The sequence below is a fragment of the Pholcus phalangioides genome, unplaced genomic scaffold (genome assembly GCF_987345545.1).
Source record: "Pholcus phalangioides strain wild (caught in Gottingen) unplaced genomic scaffold, Ppha-v1.0 ptg000003l_1, whole genome shotgun sequence".
Classification (NCBI taxonomy): domain Eukaryota; kingdom Metazoa; phylum Arthropoda; class Arachnida; order Araneae; family Pholcidae; genus Pholcus; species Pholcus phalangioides.
In genome coordinates this window covers 33,210,302-33,230,629 of record NW_028301596.1, presented here as the reverse complement: position 1 = coordinate 33,230,629, position 20,328 = coordinate 33,210,302, and the positions used below count along the sequence as shown (strand labels likewise).

The window sequence follows — 20,328 nt, the reverse complement described above, 5'->3', positions numbered from 1 at the left end:
GAGTGCGAGAGTGATATCCAATACCGCCCCATACCATAATACCCGGTGCAGGACCAGTGTGGCGGTGCATAACGCAGCTGTTCAGCATCCTCTCTCCACGGTGTCTCCAGACTCGAATCCGACCATCGTGGTGTTGCAGACAGAAGCGTGACTCGTCAGTAAAGACAATTTCATTCCATTGTGCCGTCCACATCCTTCTTTCATCGCACCATTGGCGGCGGAGACGTCTGTGGTTCTGCGTCAAGGGTAGACGAAGCAATGGACGTCTTGCGGACAGACCACTCTGCTGTAAACGGCGTCGAATGGTACGCGCAGACACTGGATGATGCGGTACAGACTGAATGTGCTGTGCTATGGTTCGTGATGTGGCTGAGCGATCCGTCACTGCCATACGCACAATACGCCTGTCATCACGTGAAGTGGTGCACTGAGGTGGATGCGATCGAACACGTCGGTCCGTCGTACCCTCCTGCATCCAACGATCACATATCCGCATTACAGTTGTTTGGTTTCGTCCAACACGACTACCGATTTCCCTGAAAGATAATCCACAATCTCGGTAGGCCACTATCCTTCCTCTGTCGAACTCGGATACTTGATCAAAAGATGATCGCTGTTTTCTACGAGGCATAATTGATCGTTTTTTTGAAAAAACCACAAGAAAAACACAATTGCCGTACTTCAAATTGTCGAAATCTCCAAGCCTTAAATAGCGCTTTGAAGTGGCGCCACAGGCGCGCGTGACGTGCGTCTGCGCTGAAATTCTAATCATTTGCATATCTTACCTCCGCTAATGCATGTTGTAAATTTCATATTATTTGCATGCTTCCTTCAGGGTGTTGCATTTACGGTGGCCAGCAGTGTATATGAGATCTGAGATAAGAAAAATTAAGGGCCGACTAGACATTCCTCGCATTAAACGCATTTGCGATATAGTGGATAGTATTACTTGCGATAATCTCCAAAAGTCGATAATTACCGCGATTAAATCATGCCATTTAGCAAGAAACACATTTAATTGGGTTTATGAAATATGTTCCGTTCAGTTTCACACATAATCAATTTTCACATGTTTTACAGTTTGAGTTTATTTTTAATCATCTATCAAACATTGATATATATTGTATCGCTCGTATGAAAGGTTGCCAACAGCAGGCTTTTTTTGTGTGACCTACGCCAAAACAAAATTACATACAGTCGACACTCGTTATAGAGACCGTCTATTAGAACGGCCCTTCCATTATAACGACCGTTATGGCAGGTCTCAAATTTTTTTCCTATTTCTGCCATGTTATTTTTATCTAATATAACGAGCGGTGAATATCATTCAAAATCCATTACAATGACCGATCTTACCTCAGCCTCCCGTATTTTGTAAGCCTGTATGTTTGACCCTGACCTTTTATTCTTGGAGAAGGAAACGAGATACAGATTTTTGTGCTGTAATAAGCGGAGTGCTATATCTTTACCGTGTTCTCTCGAATTAAGCCGGCTTTCTCGGGAAAACATCGAAGGACACCAGCATGCCAGGAAAAGTTTTTGCAGCGATTATGCATAATGCCCAAGGATCGTTGGTAAATTTGATAAATACAAAAAAATTATATAAATTCTAAAAAAATTGCATAACTTTTACCGGAGCTGCATAATATCCAAGCATACCATGTTAACTTGATAAATACTTGTTTACCAAATGCGATGAATTCAGATCGATTTATTCTGTTTACCAACGACGCTTGGGTATTATTCATAAATGACGGTAAAAGTGATAAATTTACGGAATTTATAAAACATAACGAAATGGTCGGCGATTATATATTACAGCCGGTTATTATGCAAAATAGCCGGATTTGTCGCATTTACCGCGTAATATATATATACGTATATAACGTGGTAAAAGTGATAAATCCGGTGATTACGCATAACCGCCGGTTTTATATTGGCTTATCAATAGCAAAGAAGAGTTATGCTGAGCAATTTTTCAATCCCTATTTGAATGCGACAATCAGAACTCATATTTCAAAAACTTGCATTCTATAACGATAATATTATATGCAGGTTTTATTTGAACGCCAATCAAGATGGTGCCATAGTCCTAAACAAAAACCACAGCTTGCCTTGCTTTTTAGTGGCATGATTATGATCTTTGCCAATGAATATAACCCTATGTAAAAATCCTATGTATATGATGGAATAACACTTCCCCGCCTGGTGAATATTATTCGCCAAAACGGGGTTCTCCGAAAGGAGCATTCATTCTCTCCGAAAAAAAAAATTAAACATTACGTCCTATCCCCCAAGGAGCACCATTAACATCTCGTGAACAGCAATTTAGGTCCTCTGGGGTTGCAATAAATATTTCACATTCTTGCATTAAATTACAATACATAACATGCCGGCTGAAAAATACTGTCACAAATCAGCTCTCCGAGACCGTCCATTAATTTGGGAAAGAGCGCAAACCAACCCAAGATGGTCTCTCTGGGTGGTCAGCGGTCCTGTCTGTCTTTCGATCTGTCACAAATCAGTCCAGCAAAACAAAATGAATGTTATAATACAAATCAAATTTTCAAACACGCTATTTTACAGGTAATCACATCTATCCAATGTTTCTCGTTTTTATTTTACATAAATTATTATATTAGGCCAGAAAGCGCCATTAGTCTTTCCGCGAGAAGGGAATTCGTTACGACCAATATAGGAAATCTCTTCGACGATCAAAATATATGTATCGAGTATGTATGTATGTACAGTCCGTCTCAAAAGTTTAGTAATGCACTTTTCTTAACCCTTTAAGTGGTTTTTAAACCTTTCCTGCTCCACATTATAACTGCCCAATTTGTGTAACCGCGAAACCTACCCAAATTGCCACGTATTTTAAGAAGAATTTTTTTTTCCGATTGAGAGCAGGTAATTGCCCCCCCCCCCCAGAAAGTATATCTACTCCGCCAATCGCTTTTATTTCCCTTACTATGATACAAAAACACCTGCAATGACGTGCGGCTTTCTAGGAAGAGAAATACTTTTTTGTATGATCTGTACTGAGAGTGTGTATGTCTTTCTCTATTTTTTGTTGTTCTCGAACTTCTATTAACTTTGTTGTTCTCGAACGTTGGATAAGAGCTGACTCGGACCACCGCAGTTGATTGGTCGGAGGGGAATGGAAAACGTGTTTTATTGTAGAAACACCTTCATTGCATTTTTAGAAGACGAAATATCTCTGGGTGATAGAAATAAAAGCAGATAACGTTTATATCTCGGAATTGCCGCTCAAAGGGTTAAAATAACAAGAAATACAGGGGGAGTAAAACCAGCACCTTTTAATGGATAACACCTTGAGCATTTCTACATTTGTAGAAAAAAATTTTACGAAAGAACATTTACGATATTTATGGTATCGAAAATACAAAAAATTCCTGTCTCAATGGTTTAAATAAAATTCAGATTTACATAAATTACAGGCTTCTAATAACTAATAGACTCTTTTTCTAACAACCTCAAACACACTATCCTCCATGTATCTAATTGGGTTTCAACATCAAAACTGTAATACCATACTTCCTCGATAGAGCTCTTCCAGTCAGCAACAGTCGAATGCTGTATTTCATTTGCAAACACATTTAAGTATGCCTCATACATTCCAAATAGAACTCATCGATCGCCAGTGTAAAACTGATACATTTTCGGGATTAAAGAGTTTTTTGTGGCAGCAGATCTTTGAATAGACACGTTATAATATTGAAATGTCAAGTTTGATCCTCCTAAATTCTTCTCCAGTTAGTAGTAAATTGTTCTTGAGGATATCCTACAAGCATCAGAGTTTTGACGACGAATTTCAAAAGTTAAGGAATCTTAATCATTAAAAGCAAATGCTACCCATACCATTATCGAAGCTCCACCTTACTATCTTCTGAAAATATCCGCCTGGAACATGTGAGTTTCACTTTTTTTCGCACCACTATGATTACCAAGCCATTTGTCTCCCTTTAAAACATATTACTTCATGCCCATTCTAGTCTCCACCTCTCTTCGATGCTGTCTTGTGACAGGTGATTTCCTAACCACTCTTTTATGAATCAAATACAAGCTTCTCTGATTTGTCTATGAACTATATATCTTAGAAATTTCGCTCTCCAGGAACTTTCATACTTTCAGGCGAGGTTTATTGCATTGAAGCCGATCTTTCAACGGTTTTGTGTTCGGGTAAACTTACACTGCGTTGCCTACCACAACCAGGTTTTAGCCTTCGGGACGCACGTTGGGTCAAAACACGTCAGATTTTGAGCTGCTCAAAGCAACAGTGATGCCTTTTACAGGCTTTTTTTTTGCTTTCAAATGAAGTACTCGAATGATTTCATTGTACAAAATATACGACGACTTTGACATTATTTTTTTATGAAAACCAATCCGATAGCTTTCCACTTTTATACTCTCACGTCTCTGATACGTCATATAGATACATTTTTCAAAATCTTGAGTTTGAAAAAAAACCCAAAATCTATTTTCCTCGGCAATGACCGAAGTAGGTTTTTGCATTCTGATCACAAGCAAAAAAACAAGAATCAAAATTTGAAACGGTATCCATGGCGCATTTACAAACCTATAGTGTCTAAACTTTTGAGACGGACTATATGTGTGCATATGTATCGTATGAAGTATGTACGAGTCAGGAAGTCATTTGATATCTTGCAACAAGAGACACTTACACGTGCTTCCATTTTCAAGCTGCGCCCACACCAGCAGAATTCCACAGCGCTAAAACCAGTTTTGGGATGTGGCTACGCGCACTCGACCATCAAAATCGCCCGCACTGTGCTAGCCACAGCTTAGAACCTGTTTTGCGCTGCGGAGTTCAACAAGTGTCGACCAGGCTTTCACACTCAAATATCCTTGCGGATAGAATCTGACTAGGTAGCTCAAATCCGACTCATTTGTCACTGCCATCCAATAAAATTTCAGTTTCTCTGGAGTTGGAATTCGAGTCTTCTTGCAAGGTCGTTGCAATGCAGTTCGAATCCGGTACTTGTTGGCTCGTATCCTGCTGATAGTGGTTATGGCTGGTATCGCAGGAGCCTTTGCTCGTTCCATCTCTGTGTTCTTCGGTTTCGCCGTTGCTTTTCACTTGATGGTTCTCTTGGTTGCCGGTCGTTGAAGTCTGATCTTCAGAAACGACGCTCATCTCTGTTGACGGGTGAGATCTCGAATCGCATGTGCTTGATGGTGACGGTGCGATCAGATAGTAACCATTAGAACCGTTGTAATTATTCTCGCCGTCGCATTCGGTTTTTAGAGTTTGAGCTGAAGTTTGGGTGTTGTGTACGACGTACTGTACCGGGATTTCCTATGTGGGATAAAATCACATTAAGATAAAAAGGTCACTGAATGATTACAAAAATCAAGGATAAAGAGGGATTTAAGAAATCTTTATTCTATGATAAAACATTTCTATGCGGTTTAGAAAGAGACGTTCAAACAAAAATTACGTGAAATTAAGTAAAACTACGTAATTTTAGGGTTAAAACGTTAAAAAAATTTTTACGTAATTTTACGGTTAAAGGACACACTGGTGTAATGCAATGTGTTCTTTAACCTTTTCGTACTGTGAACCGACGAAATCGAGTGAACAATTCCGCACGCCGACATTAATGGGAGAAATAATTTACGAATCCGCGAACAAAAACAATAGGAGTAAAAAATTTCCTAACCCCTTCTAACTTATTATATACTATACTTCATATGCACTCTATTATTTTGCATTCTTCTCGCATATCCTATGCCGGCTGAAGTTTGCTTTCCGTCTCAAAGCTGGAAAACCAACTTCAGTCGACCACCACTGTGCCGTCAACGGGGTTCGGACCTGCTGGATCCTCAGGACGAGAGTCCAGCACGATGCCCACACGACCGCATAGCGGCGATGCGTATGCCTGACAGATGAACTGTTCAAGCTGATTCAGCGTGCTGATTCTCTTGCTGTAAACAATGACCTTTGGATGGCCTCACAGGAAGAAGTCATGAAATGAAAGGATCGGTCAAGTACAACAGAGAGAAACAACAGTTTAGCGTCTATTTTCCTTGTTCCCTTGCAGCGACGCATAAGTGAAAGATCACTGTACTTTTTGGTGTGCGGAATGGTTGACTTCCGGTGCTTTCTTTTGATAAAAAAATTTACATAGGAGGCTTTTTTTTTTGCGTTCTTTCTGCGAATCAAAGCGCTGCATTAAGTCGGCTAAATATTTTTTTTTCCACATGAATAGAAATTTCGAAAAAAAGATCCCTCTCACCCAGCAACAATGCAGCTCCTTAATCATTTAGTAGTTTTAAGAATTTGATCCGGTCGGCAAAGAACAGCGAGCTGCACAGCAAAGTCCCAGTGGCCGGATCCTGGTTCGGCTGCAAAAGAACAGAGAGCTGAGTGTCCAACCGGGCCATTCCGGTTCTCGAAACTGGTCCGGCTGGCAGTGTGACAGCCTTGTTAAAAGACCTAAAGATCCTTCGGTCGGTGCGTAATCAACTCCCGCTGGCAAAAGAGCAGGGACTGAAAACGATGACGGAACGAGCCCAGAAAGCCACAGAGTTCGAAGAGGGTCCACCTAGGTTGCTCCCGTCAATGAGAGAACCAAATACTCTTTGGTCGATGCCTAACATGAGCCGGCTTTCAAGAGCTGTGGATCGTTTGAACAGGAAGGCTGGGCCACGACTGACCAAATGTCGCGAGGCAGCTGTGTGTATTTGTGTATTTTTGTATATTTTAACACAGGGTTTTCGTGTTCCAGGAGATCTGAACGGGACCCAGAGGATTCTGAAACACATACACTTTCATCATAACTCAATCGGTAGTAAGTTTCCTATAGCGACAGACCGGAGTTCTGCACGGTTTGAATGAATGAGTGAGTTTTAAGATTTTGTGGAAATGCTACGCGTTATATGTTTAGTAGAGGTTCTTGAGGTACCGGTTGACATTTCCAAAACTGTTCAGTTTGAAATGACGCACATTGAAGAAGTAACGCCCCCAAGTATTCACCGACAATTGACCGACATTGCATCATACACTCGGCGGTGAGGCCGCTGACTGCATTAATTCTGAAACGAGAACCCCCCCCCCCCACGTTATTCTATAATCCTTGTAAGGCTACCGGGAGTAAAACACTTTGGTAAACCGAAATGAAGTCATTGAAAATAATTAGCAAAACAAAAGGGATACCTGACGTCTATGGTTTTCTCCAGCTGTTCCTCTCCCAGCAATATATTCTTGGTACTGCGACACCACGCACAACAGGCAATAAATCTGGAATTACGCAGATATAAATGCTAATAAATAAAAGAAATCGCATAATACTCAAGCTTTTGTATAGTAAGGACTGTTTAATCCCTTCGAAATCACGCTTGCTGCCTTGATTCAGTAGGCGTGGTCTCGGAGCTGCCTGCGTGACGTCACTGCTCAAACACTTTCTCTAAGGGGTCATTCAAGTATTACGTCAGCATCGAGGGGGGAGGGGGTTTTGGATTTGCTGACTTTTGATGACAAGGAGGGTTTGAAGGATGCTTACGTCATCAACTACCCCTTTTTGAAGATAGGAAATATTCTGAGCTGCTGACGAAATGTTGCTGACAGGGGGGAGGGGTTCAGTGTTTTGCTGACTTTTGCTGAAAAGGGGGGGGGTCAAAAACGGCTGAAAATCTGCTTACGTAATACTTGAATGGAACCTAATTCAAATTAAAACAAGAAAGATAATCAAAAAATCTTAGAAAGTTCAGATAAGGAATGAAATTGTGTCTGTCTCAAGTTGGCTTCCAATCAACCCAATGAAAGTTAATTAACGCACGTGATTCAACGGAAATGGATTCGCGAAAACATAAACTCAGTGGAAGTTGCCTCGCTTAAGCCAGTGCAAAAGTTCTTATTTTAAAATGAATAAATGATTTAACGAAACAAGCTGATAAATATACAAAACAATCACAATAATCGAAAAGATAATTTTAGAAATAATTCAGTAAGATGGGCAGTACAGCAATTCTTTCAAACCGAGCACAACCCCGGTCTATCGCCACGGGCAATTTACCACAGATTGAGTTGTGCCGGTATATACCTAACAGTCTCTGCGCCTATATATGGTGCGTGTGAAATTTTAGTGCCGCGATCTTTATATTTCAAGTTGTGAGTGGAGTGTAATGATTAAATATTTGTAGCGTTGTTGTTCTGGCGAGACTTCTTAACGGGGAGATCGGCTCACACTCACACCTCGAAGTTGGGAACCACAGAAAACCAACTTCATCCGATCACCACTGTGGTGGGATTCGAACCCGGGTCCTCAGGATGCGAGTCCGTCACTATGAATGAGCGACCAGTGCAGCGACTCTGTCCGATCTCCCGCTAAAAAGTCTCGCAACAGAGAGAAACAGGCCCACAATGAGCAGCTATCAATCATTACACTTCACTTATAGTTTAAAAAAACTGATGGCAGATGGTGGCAGAGCACTACACATAAGTAAACTTCACGTCAGGTTCACAACACGTTCACGCACATTCTGGCATGCACTTGTTCATTAGAAATTCCGTAGAGTAATATGTACGAGGTGGATGTACGGTTAGTTAGCAGTAGTAAAGTACGGCGATTACAGCCTATTATAATTAACAGGGTAGCAAAGCGAACGTACTCTGTTCTGTTTGAGCAGAGACGTCACGCATGCCGTCAGCTTGTACCGACTCCGGCCAGCACCTCCTAGAGATAGAAGGCCTCTGCACTGTTTGCCATAAACGTCATCCAGAATACCTAGCAAGTTTGCCACATTTTGAAACACAGCATCCTATTTCGTTTCTTCTTATTTTGACGTAGAATCTTCCTGATTGGCTCACAAATACCGCATAGTGATTGGATGTGGGGGGGGGGCATAGAAATCATCAATTCTGAGCCCGATCATTTATTTTCCGTACAACGATGGTAACTGGCACGAGAAAGAAATTTTGTTTCCCTGAATATTCTGAGGGAAAATGGACTACTTACTGACGTCACAAGCTGAGTGCAGAGGCCTTCTATCTCTAGGAGGTGCTGCTCCGGCGCGTCATGAAACAGTCCTTATGATATAACCCTGATAATAAGTCAGAAATCAAATTTCGAGAAGTTTGTAAAAGTATTTAATTTCATTTACTCACGTTCAATATGCAAACCACAAAATCGAAAATAAACAGAATGGAGTAGCGCAGGTTCAATTTCTGGAAGAAAATCGAAGCCATTCAGTCATTAATGAATGAAAAAAAAATGCAATAAAAAAAGTCTATGATTGAAAAAAAAATTCATTAAAATGTTGCAGGTATTGTGTGTGTGTTTGATGGGTTTTAAATGGAACTCTATCAGGAGACAGCATTCGCCGTATACATATCCAGACAGTTTTATGGAGGCGATATTGCCCTCTTTGGGAAACACTGCTCTAATAAATAGTGAAAACAAAGAATATAGTTTTCTCTTTCACATTCTGCATGTTAAACATTGATTGCATATGTTTGTGTAACTCTTGAATTGGACTCTTACCGCTTCACATATGAGATATATGGAGAAGATGATGTCCAAGAACGTCGTTAATGTCACAGAAATTATCCATGGCAGTAAGAGACTCTTGCTATCCTGAAATAAAAATGGTAGAAAATAGTATGTAGAGTAGTATGTAGAAGAGATTGTTACATTCTTCGGTCTTGTAAAGCAATGCAAAGAAAAAAAAATCTCACAATTGCATAGGAATGTATTAATCTACCTAATTATACCCAAATATACTAAAATATACAAGAGGCTGATCTTTGATACACTACACAACCGCTGAGCATTTCCCAGGATGTGCCGTAGGGGGGTCAGCTATCGTTACAAACGATTACAGTGCGATGCAGTAGAGGACACAACTTTCTTATTTTCAAACCGAACACATCTCAGGTCTACCGCCATGGGCTACCTATCGAGTTGTGCAGGTAGTGTAAGTGTAATATGAGCCGATCTCCCCGTTAAAAAAAGTATCACCGCAGAGATCAACAGCCCTACAACGATATATACTATTCAATCACTAAGCTTCATGCATAATTAGAAAAATTTATGATGGCAGCAATAATAAACTTCACGGAAGGTTCACTACTCGCGCGCACACATTCCAGCATGTACCTATTTGTTAGAAGTTCCGCAAAGCAATACAGACAAGGTGTATGTCTTGTTTAGTAGGTAGTGTGTGTACCTAACAGTCTGAGTGCGCATCTAGTGCTGCGTCTGATTTTTTAGTGATGCCATCTACATTTCAGAAGTGAAGTGATTTAATATTTGTACCGTTTGCAGGCCTGTTGCTCTCTGTAGCGAGACTTATTAATGGAGAGATCGGCTCTCGCATTCGCGCCTCGAACTTGGGAAAAATAGAAAACCAACTTCAGCTGACCACCACTGTGATTCGAACCCGGTGCCTCGAGATGCGAGTCCGTCCTATGACCACTCACCAACACTGCGGCAACAGAGGGCATATGCGTGATTGCACTGTATTAAGTGTTATTTTAGGCATTTGTTGTTCGTATTGCATTTACCCACATCATATAATTCCACATAATTTTTGAATCGTATGTCCTCCTCCCACTATGGAAATTACTGTATATTCGTTTACATCTACAATTTATTCCGCGCCACATATTTACATTCCTTTCAATCTACTGCATTTAAATGATCACATTTTTTATTTCAACCTTTTTTTGAATGATAAACATGCAGCCTGTGTCACTCACAGCACTTCGACATCACACGGCTACTACAGCACCCAGTTGAGCTTCCCGGTCACTACCCTCAGCGGGGATGGTGGCTGAGATGTTGTTTTAGGTTTGCTACCCCCGCCAAGGACCGCGGGATGTTGTTTTGGCTCGACTTACTATCCATAGCAAGGACAACCGGGATGTTTTTGATCAACATTTTAAAGACACGGTTGTAATGTTTTCCAGTGTAAACTATGCTTTGTATGTACTGCCGCTTGATGAATGGACCATCACCTACCTATCTTGTTGTGACAGCCGATCGCTACTGTGCATTGACTACACTTGTAATGGATCTATCTCTGTCTTTCCCCATTAACCAGATTTCCGTGCCACTGTGAATACAGTCAACACCGCTTAACGTGATCACATCGAGACTCGGTGTTTACAATAACAAACAACCGAATGACAACTACAGTCGACGCTGCATATTAGAATCATGGATAATGTTAACATTTTACTTTTTTTGTTATGAATGGAACGGACCTATTTCATTACATGAGAAAAAATTTGTTTATTGTTATCGGAACTTTGGAAAATGCTATCTTTTTTTCTGTGAAATGTGGTTTTTTGCGCATTTTGAAGTTAATGTATAACCAGGATATTTTTTTTTTAAGTAAGTTATCATTATCAGCCTGATATATACATAATATGACTGTGCAAGAAGCTAATGATGTTTCCCCCTCCGCATTGCCGTACTCAACGTCGTAATCGATCCGCAGCATTCAATGTGATCCATGTACGTGTGGAGCTGCTTTTGCAATGGCCTTCCTATAGTGAAGACAAAATTAATGTGTAACGAAAAAAAATCTTTCCTTCAGTTCTTGGTCAGTTTCTTTCAGTTAACCAAATTCAAATTTCTTTTCCCGAGAGACTTTTCAAGGGTTCTGTGTATCGCAATTCGGGATACAGTCATATGACTGTATCCCGACTCCCTGACTCAGAATGGCTTAACAAAAACAAATAAAGCAAGATTTTTTAATTTGAGGGGGGGGGGGGGAAGTCCCGTTTTAGAATTGAAAAATGTCAGAACTGCCTCCGTTTTACCAATAGCCCTTTACCATTCGTCCCGTCCGACCAGATGGGATAAACCTGCAGTCCCAATGTGATCACATTAAGTGGCGTGGACTGTATATCCTAAACGTACTTGCAAAAAAGTCCCGTTTGCAAGTACGGTGACCGTATATCCCGTTTGGTCGAACGGAATATATGATAAAAAGGCATTGGCAAAACGGGACAACTCTATTTTTCTTTCCCACATAATTGGTTGCAAAATGTTCGATATATTTCTTTTCCATTTTTTTTTTTTTTAAATTCTAAAACGGAAAATCTTTTTTGTCTTTAAGCTAAAATTCTGCATTTTTGTTATTCTCAGCCATTGTGATATGTTAGAATGGAACCGTCTAATGTATATCACGAATGACGATATTTTTTTTAATGTACGCTACGTTACATGGATCCTTTGATGAAGTCTCCCGGGAAAAGAAATTTGAATCTGGTCAACTGGAAGATCGAGAACTGAAGCAAAGCGCTTTTTTTATTTCATCATACATTTGCCTTCACTATAAGAAGGGCAGTACACTATTGCAGCTCCACATGTATATGGATCTCAGCGAATACTAAGGACTGATTACGACATTAAGTATAGAAATGTTTGTCAACGAAGGCGGAGCGGGGAGAGAACCTCTTCTAGCCTGCTACATAGTCATACAGCCTGATAACGATAACTTACAGGAAGAAGAAATTAAGCGTTCGGTTAAATCTTAGCTTCAGAATGCGCAAAAAAAAAAAAACTTTCGACGTAAACAATTTTGATAACATTATCCGAAGAACTATAAACGAATTTTTTCCCCCGTGTTATGATATTGATTCGTTCCTTGCAGAAGTGATAACATTATCCACGATCCTAATAAATAGTGTCAACTATACCATAATCAACAAATAAGAATCTTCAACGGTTAGAATTTTAATTAAATCACCTCCTGCTTGCGTTGCCTCGAGACATTTTTTTAACGCTAATTAGAGAATATTTTATAAACCAATATTTTTCCTTCTTACCTCATTAAACTCAATTCTTGGCTTCATAAAATATTTCCTTGCTGTATGTAATTAAATCATTCTACCCACTAGGGGTTTCAAAACCATAACAACGTCACCAGTAATCCAATATCATGAACTAAAGTAGCCAGATTTGTATCGGGCTCGAAAAGCGTCAAGTTTCAACACCTTTCTCTCACCCGCTCAGTTGGTTATTAATTTAGAATTTCCTGTCATTTTCTTGCGGTAAGTTAGAAGAAACGAGACGAAACTACTTATATGTATAATAGAAATTTAAATAAATTGATTTTTCAAGGGTAGAAATTACCACACATAACCCGACTAATAGCAGAACTGAGCTTATGACGCAGATACCGGAACAGATAAGCAGCAGCAGGGTTATTCCGAATGGTCCTGAGAGAAAGAAAAAAAACACATTTATGCACATTAAATATCACGCAAAAGAAAATGGAATTTAACTTAATTTTTTTTTATCAAATACATACACAGTCAGACAAAAGTGCAAAAAACACAGTGAACGTCAAAATACAAAAAAAAAATACAGTATAGACAAAAACAATAAGGAGAAAAAATAGACGCACCCCAGCTTCGTGACCTGTAGGGATTTTGCAATCCTTCCATCAGGACTAGATGAGACATTACTTTAAGTTGTTGTAATGCAACAGCGTTGGTCACTAACTACTAATATTACCTAACCGTACCTCGTACCAGCGTTCGCCAATACGCATTAGATGCGTATTTCACCCCCTGATATTCATTTTCACCCCCGCGAAAGTTCCTTGGGGGGTGAAAATGCCTCTCAAAATTCAGGTTGAATTTTTTTTTTGACAATACACTAAATCCCCGACCTTTTAGATGCAGTATCTGAGTTCACTTTTGTTGCAAACATTTGTCTCTTAAAAGATGTTTCGGACTTCGTCTTATCTGTTGCTTTTCAAGCAGATAACCTAAGTTTTTCAACTCTTTAGTGAGAAGTTAAAATTAACGAAATTCCGAATGGAAAAATTTCATAACAACCCTGGAATATGTTTGAAAGACTTCATTTCACAATTCGAAAAAGGAAACGAGTATTACAGACAAATAAAAATATAAAAAAGCTGAGGTTAGATCTAAATCCCATGAAAGCAAAAAAAGGCTTTTAGACCATCTGGTTGGAAACTTGGACAACAGGTTTGAAGGAAGTACAATGAACATTTTCATTGACTTTGACGCAGTTTTGAATCCTATGCATAGCATGTGCAGAAACTTTCGTGTCCAATGATAAAAAAAATTATACTCTGTATAATGATTCAAAAACAAATTACAACTCAAATTCTGATGAAGCAATCGATGGACAGTTTAATTTGTCTCCATTCTAAAGGAAATGAGAATGTATTGTATAAAGTTGAAAATATATACTTTCTGAAGAAGAGCCATTTAGGGAACAATGGCTATTTGTAAAAGAACTGTATTACATAATATAAGGGGATTATTATAAAGGGATGAAAATGTCAGAATTTTGCAAGTATATCGATGGGTGCACACACAGAGAAGGTGGTGATAATAACACGCCTTTTATGTATCCAGAATATACAAAGTTGATCATAATTGCTTTAACTTTGCTTCTTTCAACAGCATCATGTGAACGTGGTTTTTTGCGATATTAAATCGTATAAAATATTTTTAAAAAAACGCTCAACTTGGTGATGACCATCTGCACACCCTAATAAGATTGTCATGCAAAGGCCCTCCTTTCAAGGTCAATGATGAAGGTGTTCACTGTGATATGGATTTTGAACTGGCTGTTAAGATGTGGAAACAAAAGATAAATTGTTGAAAAAGAAATGCGATGAGTATATAAAAATATCTAATATATGTATGATTAAGTTGGTTCTCGTTAACAAGAAAAGAATGTCTTTTGCATAATTTTTCCTAAAAATGTAATTAAAAAAAAAGACTGCCTTTTTAAACCTCCACACTTGTTTGACTGCAGTTCTAAGTGTTTAGGATAGTTTTTGCAACCCTTGGCGGTATATCACTCTTTTAAATGATAATATATTCAAGAAAATAAATTATCAATATTCAGAACAGATTTCGTTTATTGGACCAGTAGGTTTTCACATTCACAGGTCCGTGGGACCAGTTTAATTTTTTAATTCTAACGCTGAATTACATCTGTTTGTGAACAAAAATTATCAATAGGCAGATACTACATACTTTGCATGTACGAAATTACGAAGGAAGGCACGTAAATTTCAGACAGATATTGCTGAACGTACTGTACTTACAACTATTAATCAAATCAAATCAAATTTATTCCAATTCAAAATATGTAATAAATTACAATGTATAATATATTGTTAGTCGACAAGAGGCCGGTGCCTGTACAGTCGACCGACCATAGACAATTTTTATGATCAAACTTTTAGTAGAACGGAAAGGGTAGATGCTAAATGTGTTAAATACGTAGAATACATCTATACAGCAAACAGTATAAATAATTATAAATATACACACATTCGTAATTATATACTATTACAAACGCATACACTGTATCCAAATACAATTTTCGTGTAATACATTTAAATAAATTTCATATCTGTTGCTGAGTTAGATAGAATTATGGCACACACAAGGCATAAAAGTAATAAGAATTTCGCTATTGGATATGAAAGTATACGTCAATATCGTCTACTGATAAGATTAATTTGAGAATGGCGATTTTGAATTTTGTGTAGGTAGGAGCCCTCATAACTAATTAGATGTCCACTGCATGTTGTAAAAAGAAAAATCAGCCTTACCTCGTACATCGGTGGTGGCGTAGACATGAAATGCTCCTCCGGTTAACAAAACCATGTAAAATACCTAATGTAAGAAAGAAAATCAGTCATTAGGCAAAATAATTTTCATTTTCACATCCATATTCCATATTTCATCAGAAAAATATATTTTAACATCAATATAATTTGTAGAGGGGGGAGGGGGGGGGGAGTCTCTCCATGTATCTTCTGAACTCTGTGTTAAAGTTGCGGTCTACAAGAAAGTTTATTAGATTTTAGATAGTTAGTTATCGATTAATTGGGCTATACTTGACTGAACATGTTTCACACAAACTGAACATGTTTGAGCGGCCCAAAAGCTCATTACACATTTTAAAAATTATGAAACAACCGTTGGCGTTTATGTTTGGATAACATTAAACACCTAAAGACATGGATCATGTAAGTTTCCGAAGACTGCTCTAACCCATGTTGTGGTTGATCCTTCTCGGGTGACGAATAGGGAAAATTTTGAGGGTGGGTCAGTTGTCCTAGTTTGATACTCATACAACTGATACTATTTCTAGGCAACTGATACCATTTCTGGGCAACTGATACTACCAGCTATGGGACTGTTAGTAAATATTGAAACTACCGCAAAAGACACCATGTTGAGATGTTTGGGTTCAACTGTACGTATTTTTTAAGTGAAGCTATAGACGAATTTTTAACTATGTTATTATTTGATTTAGTGAGTGGAGAGAGAATCGGAACAAGGAATTTAGCGAAGTTTTATGAAGCTGTACAATGTTAGGCTACGGGACAGAGAGATTGTGTTAGTTTGTGCACTTTGGGTAGATTACAGATACGTGACAAAATGGCGTTTGATGGAATTACGCTCTTTTTTTGCCGGCTCGGGAAGAGAGACGCTCGTTTTTACCAGTTCTTTCATTTTTCTCAAGTGGGAATCGGATGGATCTTTCTTTAATTCTTCATAAGGGCCACTCGGAATATGTGATGTCATTAACTCCGAGTATTGCTCTGTGGGCATTATCACAATTTGTCGCCCTTTTGTCTGCTCTAGAAATTACGATATTTATGTAATTTTGTACATTGGCAACTCAAAGAAAGTGTAGTCATACCCGATACTCTCACTGAAGATCAAACCGATTCTTAAAAAGTTTAATCTAACAGCCATAGATGTCAGATACGGAAAACTGGCTGAGTGAGGAGATATCGATTTTTCAGGAAAGGAAAATTCATCTCTCCCCTCACCGGGTTCGTGTCGTATTAACAAGGGAGAGTGGCGTCTTAATAAACCATAGATGTACTCACTAAAAACTTTGGTTCCATGCCCCCTAAAGATGTTATACCACAGAATAAACAATGAGGCATTTATTACATTCCATATGGCGATTGCCCTCTTGGTTATATAAGACAGACAAGGAGACTCTTGCTTTTATGGGTCTCCTTGTCTGCCTTATATATCTTATGTCTTATATGTATATCACTTAAATGAACACGCTCGCTGGGTTAAGAATCAGGAATGTGAAAAATCGACCATCTCCGCTCACTGTTGGCAAGAGGGCCATAGATTCAAATTTCAAGAAGCGAGTTTTTCACAAAGTCAGGTCAACAGTTGATTTCGATTTCTACGACGGCACATGTATTCGGTCCCTCAAAAATACACTAGTAAACGATAAAGATACACTGGGAAACTCGGTCAGCGTGACTAGTGGTTAAATATTTTTTCTCTGAAGACGACACCCATTGGTGCCGAAATGCATTAGGATTTTTGTATTTTCGTGTATTTGCCTTATTCGTTGGTATCTCAATATTCTCGGGCAAAGTTTATCAACTCTTCCATAAACCTGTTAACGAACCTAATTTTGTAAAAGAACTAAACGATACATAAATATATCAATTGAGTGGCCCGCGGTGCAGTTCCGGATCACTCAAATGACCAGTGGAACATTTACATTTCACTTAAGTAACATGCAGCACAGTTCAAGAGCACTTAAGCGGCTCGCGGCATACTTTAAGATCATCTAAGTGACTCGCAGTGCGGATCCACATTACGTAAGCAGTCCATTGTACATTTCCAGATCACTTCAGTGACCAGAGGCATAGCTCCAGATCCCCTCAAGCAGTCCGCGGAACATTTTCAGATTTCTCAAGCAGTCCGCGGCACATCTGCATATCACTTAAGTAACAGGTCTGTTCCAGATCACTGAATTGTCCAACGGCACATTTCCAGATGAAGTGTACCACGACACATTTCCGAATCACTTATGCGGCTCGCGGCACATTTACAGGCTACTTAACGGCTCACGACATGTTTTCACACCAGTGAAGTGGTATTCCAATTCTACAATTCTTTTTATTTTTTAATGTAAAATCGTCTTTTGAGACATTTTCTAAAAATAGTTGGCAGGCCCAAGCAATAAGCTCCGAAGGCGACATGTGGCCCACGGACCATGCTTTAAAGATCCCTGCCGTAAATGTAAAATTAATATCTGCGAGAATAGCCAAAAAAAAGGTTGCTCGTGGATTTCTTCAAAAGATGTGATTGTAATTGGTCAAGACCAAATACAATGAACATAGTGTTTTGTTATCCCAATATTTCCGTGTGTTCAATACATTTCCTTTTTTTTTTTTACCTTTATGTGAAGAAATAGATTTCTTATTATCAAGAGTCAGGACAAAAACAAACACAGAAAGAGAATTTACTGGCTTTACCGCTACATAAGTCCAATGCCGTGTCAAACGTACGTGTAACCCATAATTCAAGTTTTAGCTTTGTCCCATTTCGTTGTACTTGGTACATTCAAGACGTTTGCTGTTCTTCTTTTATAAGACAGAGGGTGCTCTACAGATTCTATCTCTGTCTACAGAAGCGAGAATTCTGGGCTGAAAAAAAAACTTAATGCCGGAAAATGAGGAAAAAAAACTTACGGATTTACTACGGAAAAGCTTTATGTGTTTACTTTAGTACGTGGAATTTTCTCCTTATTGGAGAGAGACGTACAGAAACACGAAAAATGTATCTCAATCACGAGCTAAATGTTCCAATATTTTTTTTTTCTTGGTAGTTAACTTCGTAAACACTGGCAACATGTTGTTATATGATAAGTAGGATGATGACTTGAGCTCTCGGATTTTTATTACCTAAAAATCTTGAAAATATGCAAGCATTCATTTTATTTATTTATTTATTCAATATTGTTTGGCCGAGGCCTATGCAAGAGGAAGCGGAAGTTACGCATGACGAAAATGACGATTGATGATACAGGAAAATTCGGAAATCGTAGTACAATCTACAATATTTGGTGGTAAATTGTGCCAGTCGATAATAGTTCTTGGGAAGAAGCTAAATGCGTGACAATCTGAAGAAGCAAAGATGAACTGTAATTTTTGGGAATGATTGAGTCAGAGAAATATGAGGGTTTAATTAGTATGTTGGAAGTGTCGATATTAAAAAATCCATGGAGGATTTTGAAAATAAAAGTTGATCATTGATCATTTTAGTCGCACCACGGTCATTTTCTGCACGCGAGGGCTAATTCGACCGGGACCTACAATTTATTGCCGATTCCGAACTGCAGGCTTGTTTTTATACTCATCGAGAGGTTGGTGCGCTAACCCCTCGATGGGAGACTCCCTGCGGTAGCAATTTTTTCTGTGGTCATGTCACCGTTTCTGTTGTACCCCTGTGTCAGGAACGTTTTCTGACAAGGACGAACCGGGTATCGAATTCGCGGCACCTCTAAACATCCTTTGGTACTTTAGGCGAGTCTCTTATCGACCTGGGCTACCGCGACCGAAAGGAAAAGTTAAACGAGAGGAAAGTCTAAAAGAGGAAAGCGGTTGGATATTGAGTTGGCGCTTGAGCTCCGATATGGGGACAGACGAAGATCAACAGTTAAAAATGAAGCGTGTGGACTTATTTTAGATAGATTCTAATTTGTCTATGTTGGTCCCAGGCTTCACAGGCATAGCAGAGAGCAGGGAGAATATATGTCTCGTAGGTGACGGATATGACGGTTGGGGTTTTTCAGGTTACGACGAAGGAAAAAGACTTTTTGCAGACCATTATTAAAAAATATAATCAACGTGAAGATTCCAGCGGAGATCGGAAGAGATTATTATAATGCCCAGGTATTGATAATGGGAAACCTCAGGGATCAAAGAATTGTAAGGGAAATCGTGGGGATTCTTTTACGGGTAACTTTCGTAAAAACTGTTTTTGAGGAGTTGAGGGGCAATTCCCAGGTTGAGCACCATTCGGAAATAATGTTAAGGTTGTGTTGGAGAGGTTCTTGGTCGGAAAGATTGGACACTGTTTTAAAGATGACACAATCATCAGCGAAGAGTCTGATACGGCAGTTTATGGAGTCGGGTAGAGCATTTATATAAATTAGAAATAATAATGGCGAGAGAACCGAACCCTGGTGTGTGTGCCAGACTAGACATGGAGAAATGGTGGATTTCTGGCCCTTGAATGAGACAAACTGGCTACGGTTAATGAGGAAGGCCTCCACCCATTTAAGCAGTTGAACATTGAATTCTAATGAAATCCCCGCCTTCCTTGTGCACAATATAGCAATTCCTTAGAACGTTCTAGAATCGAGCGACATTTTATGAGATGCCGTTTCCAAATGTTTAGGAAAAAACTGCTGTTGTTTAGTTTCTTCTATATAACGCCGGGATTACCCTACATAAGTTTTAGAAAAGTTTTTTTTTGTAATTTGTGAAAGATGTTTTATCAAA

At 39.0% G+C, this 20,328-nt stretch overlaps 1 protein-coding gene across 1 annotated transcript in view; it reads right to left on the bottom strand.

Moving 5' to 3' along the window:
- Positions 1-830: 830 nt before the first annotated feature.
- The window catches only part of LOC149088441 (uncharacterized), a 36,139-nt gene continuing 16,641 nt past the window's right edge, over positions 831-20,328 (bottom strand). Inside the window, exons 2-7 of the mRNA XM_089247533.1 lie at positions 15,601-15,664; positions 13,128-13,213; positions 9,525-9,617; positions 9,149-9,208; positions 7,199-7,282; positions 831-5,338 (exon numbers count right to left, since the gene is read on the bottom strand). Of these exons, the coding sequence (XP_089103659.1) occupies positions 4,925-5,338; positions 7,199-7,282; positions 9,149-9,208; positions 9,525-9,617; positions 13,128-13,213; positions 15,601-15,664 (801 nt within the window). The 3' untranslated portion in view covers positions 831-4,924. The remainder of the gene's footprint in view (positions 5,339-7,198; positions 7,283-9,148; positions 9,209-9,524; positions 9,618-13,127; positions 13,214-15,600; positions 15,665-20,328) is intronic.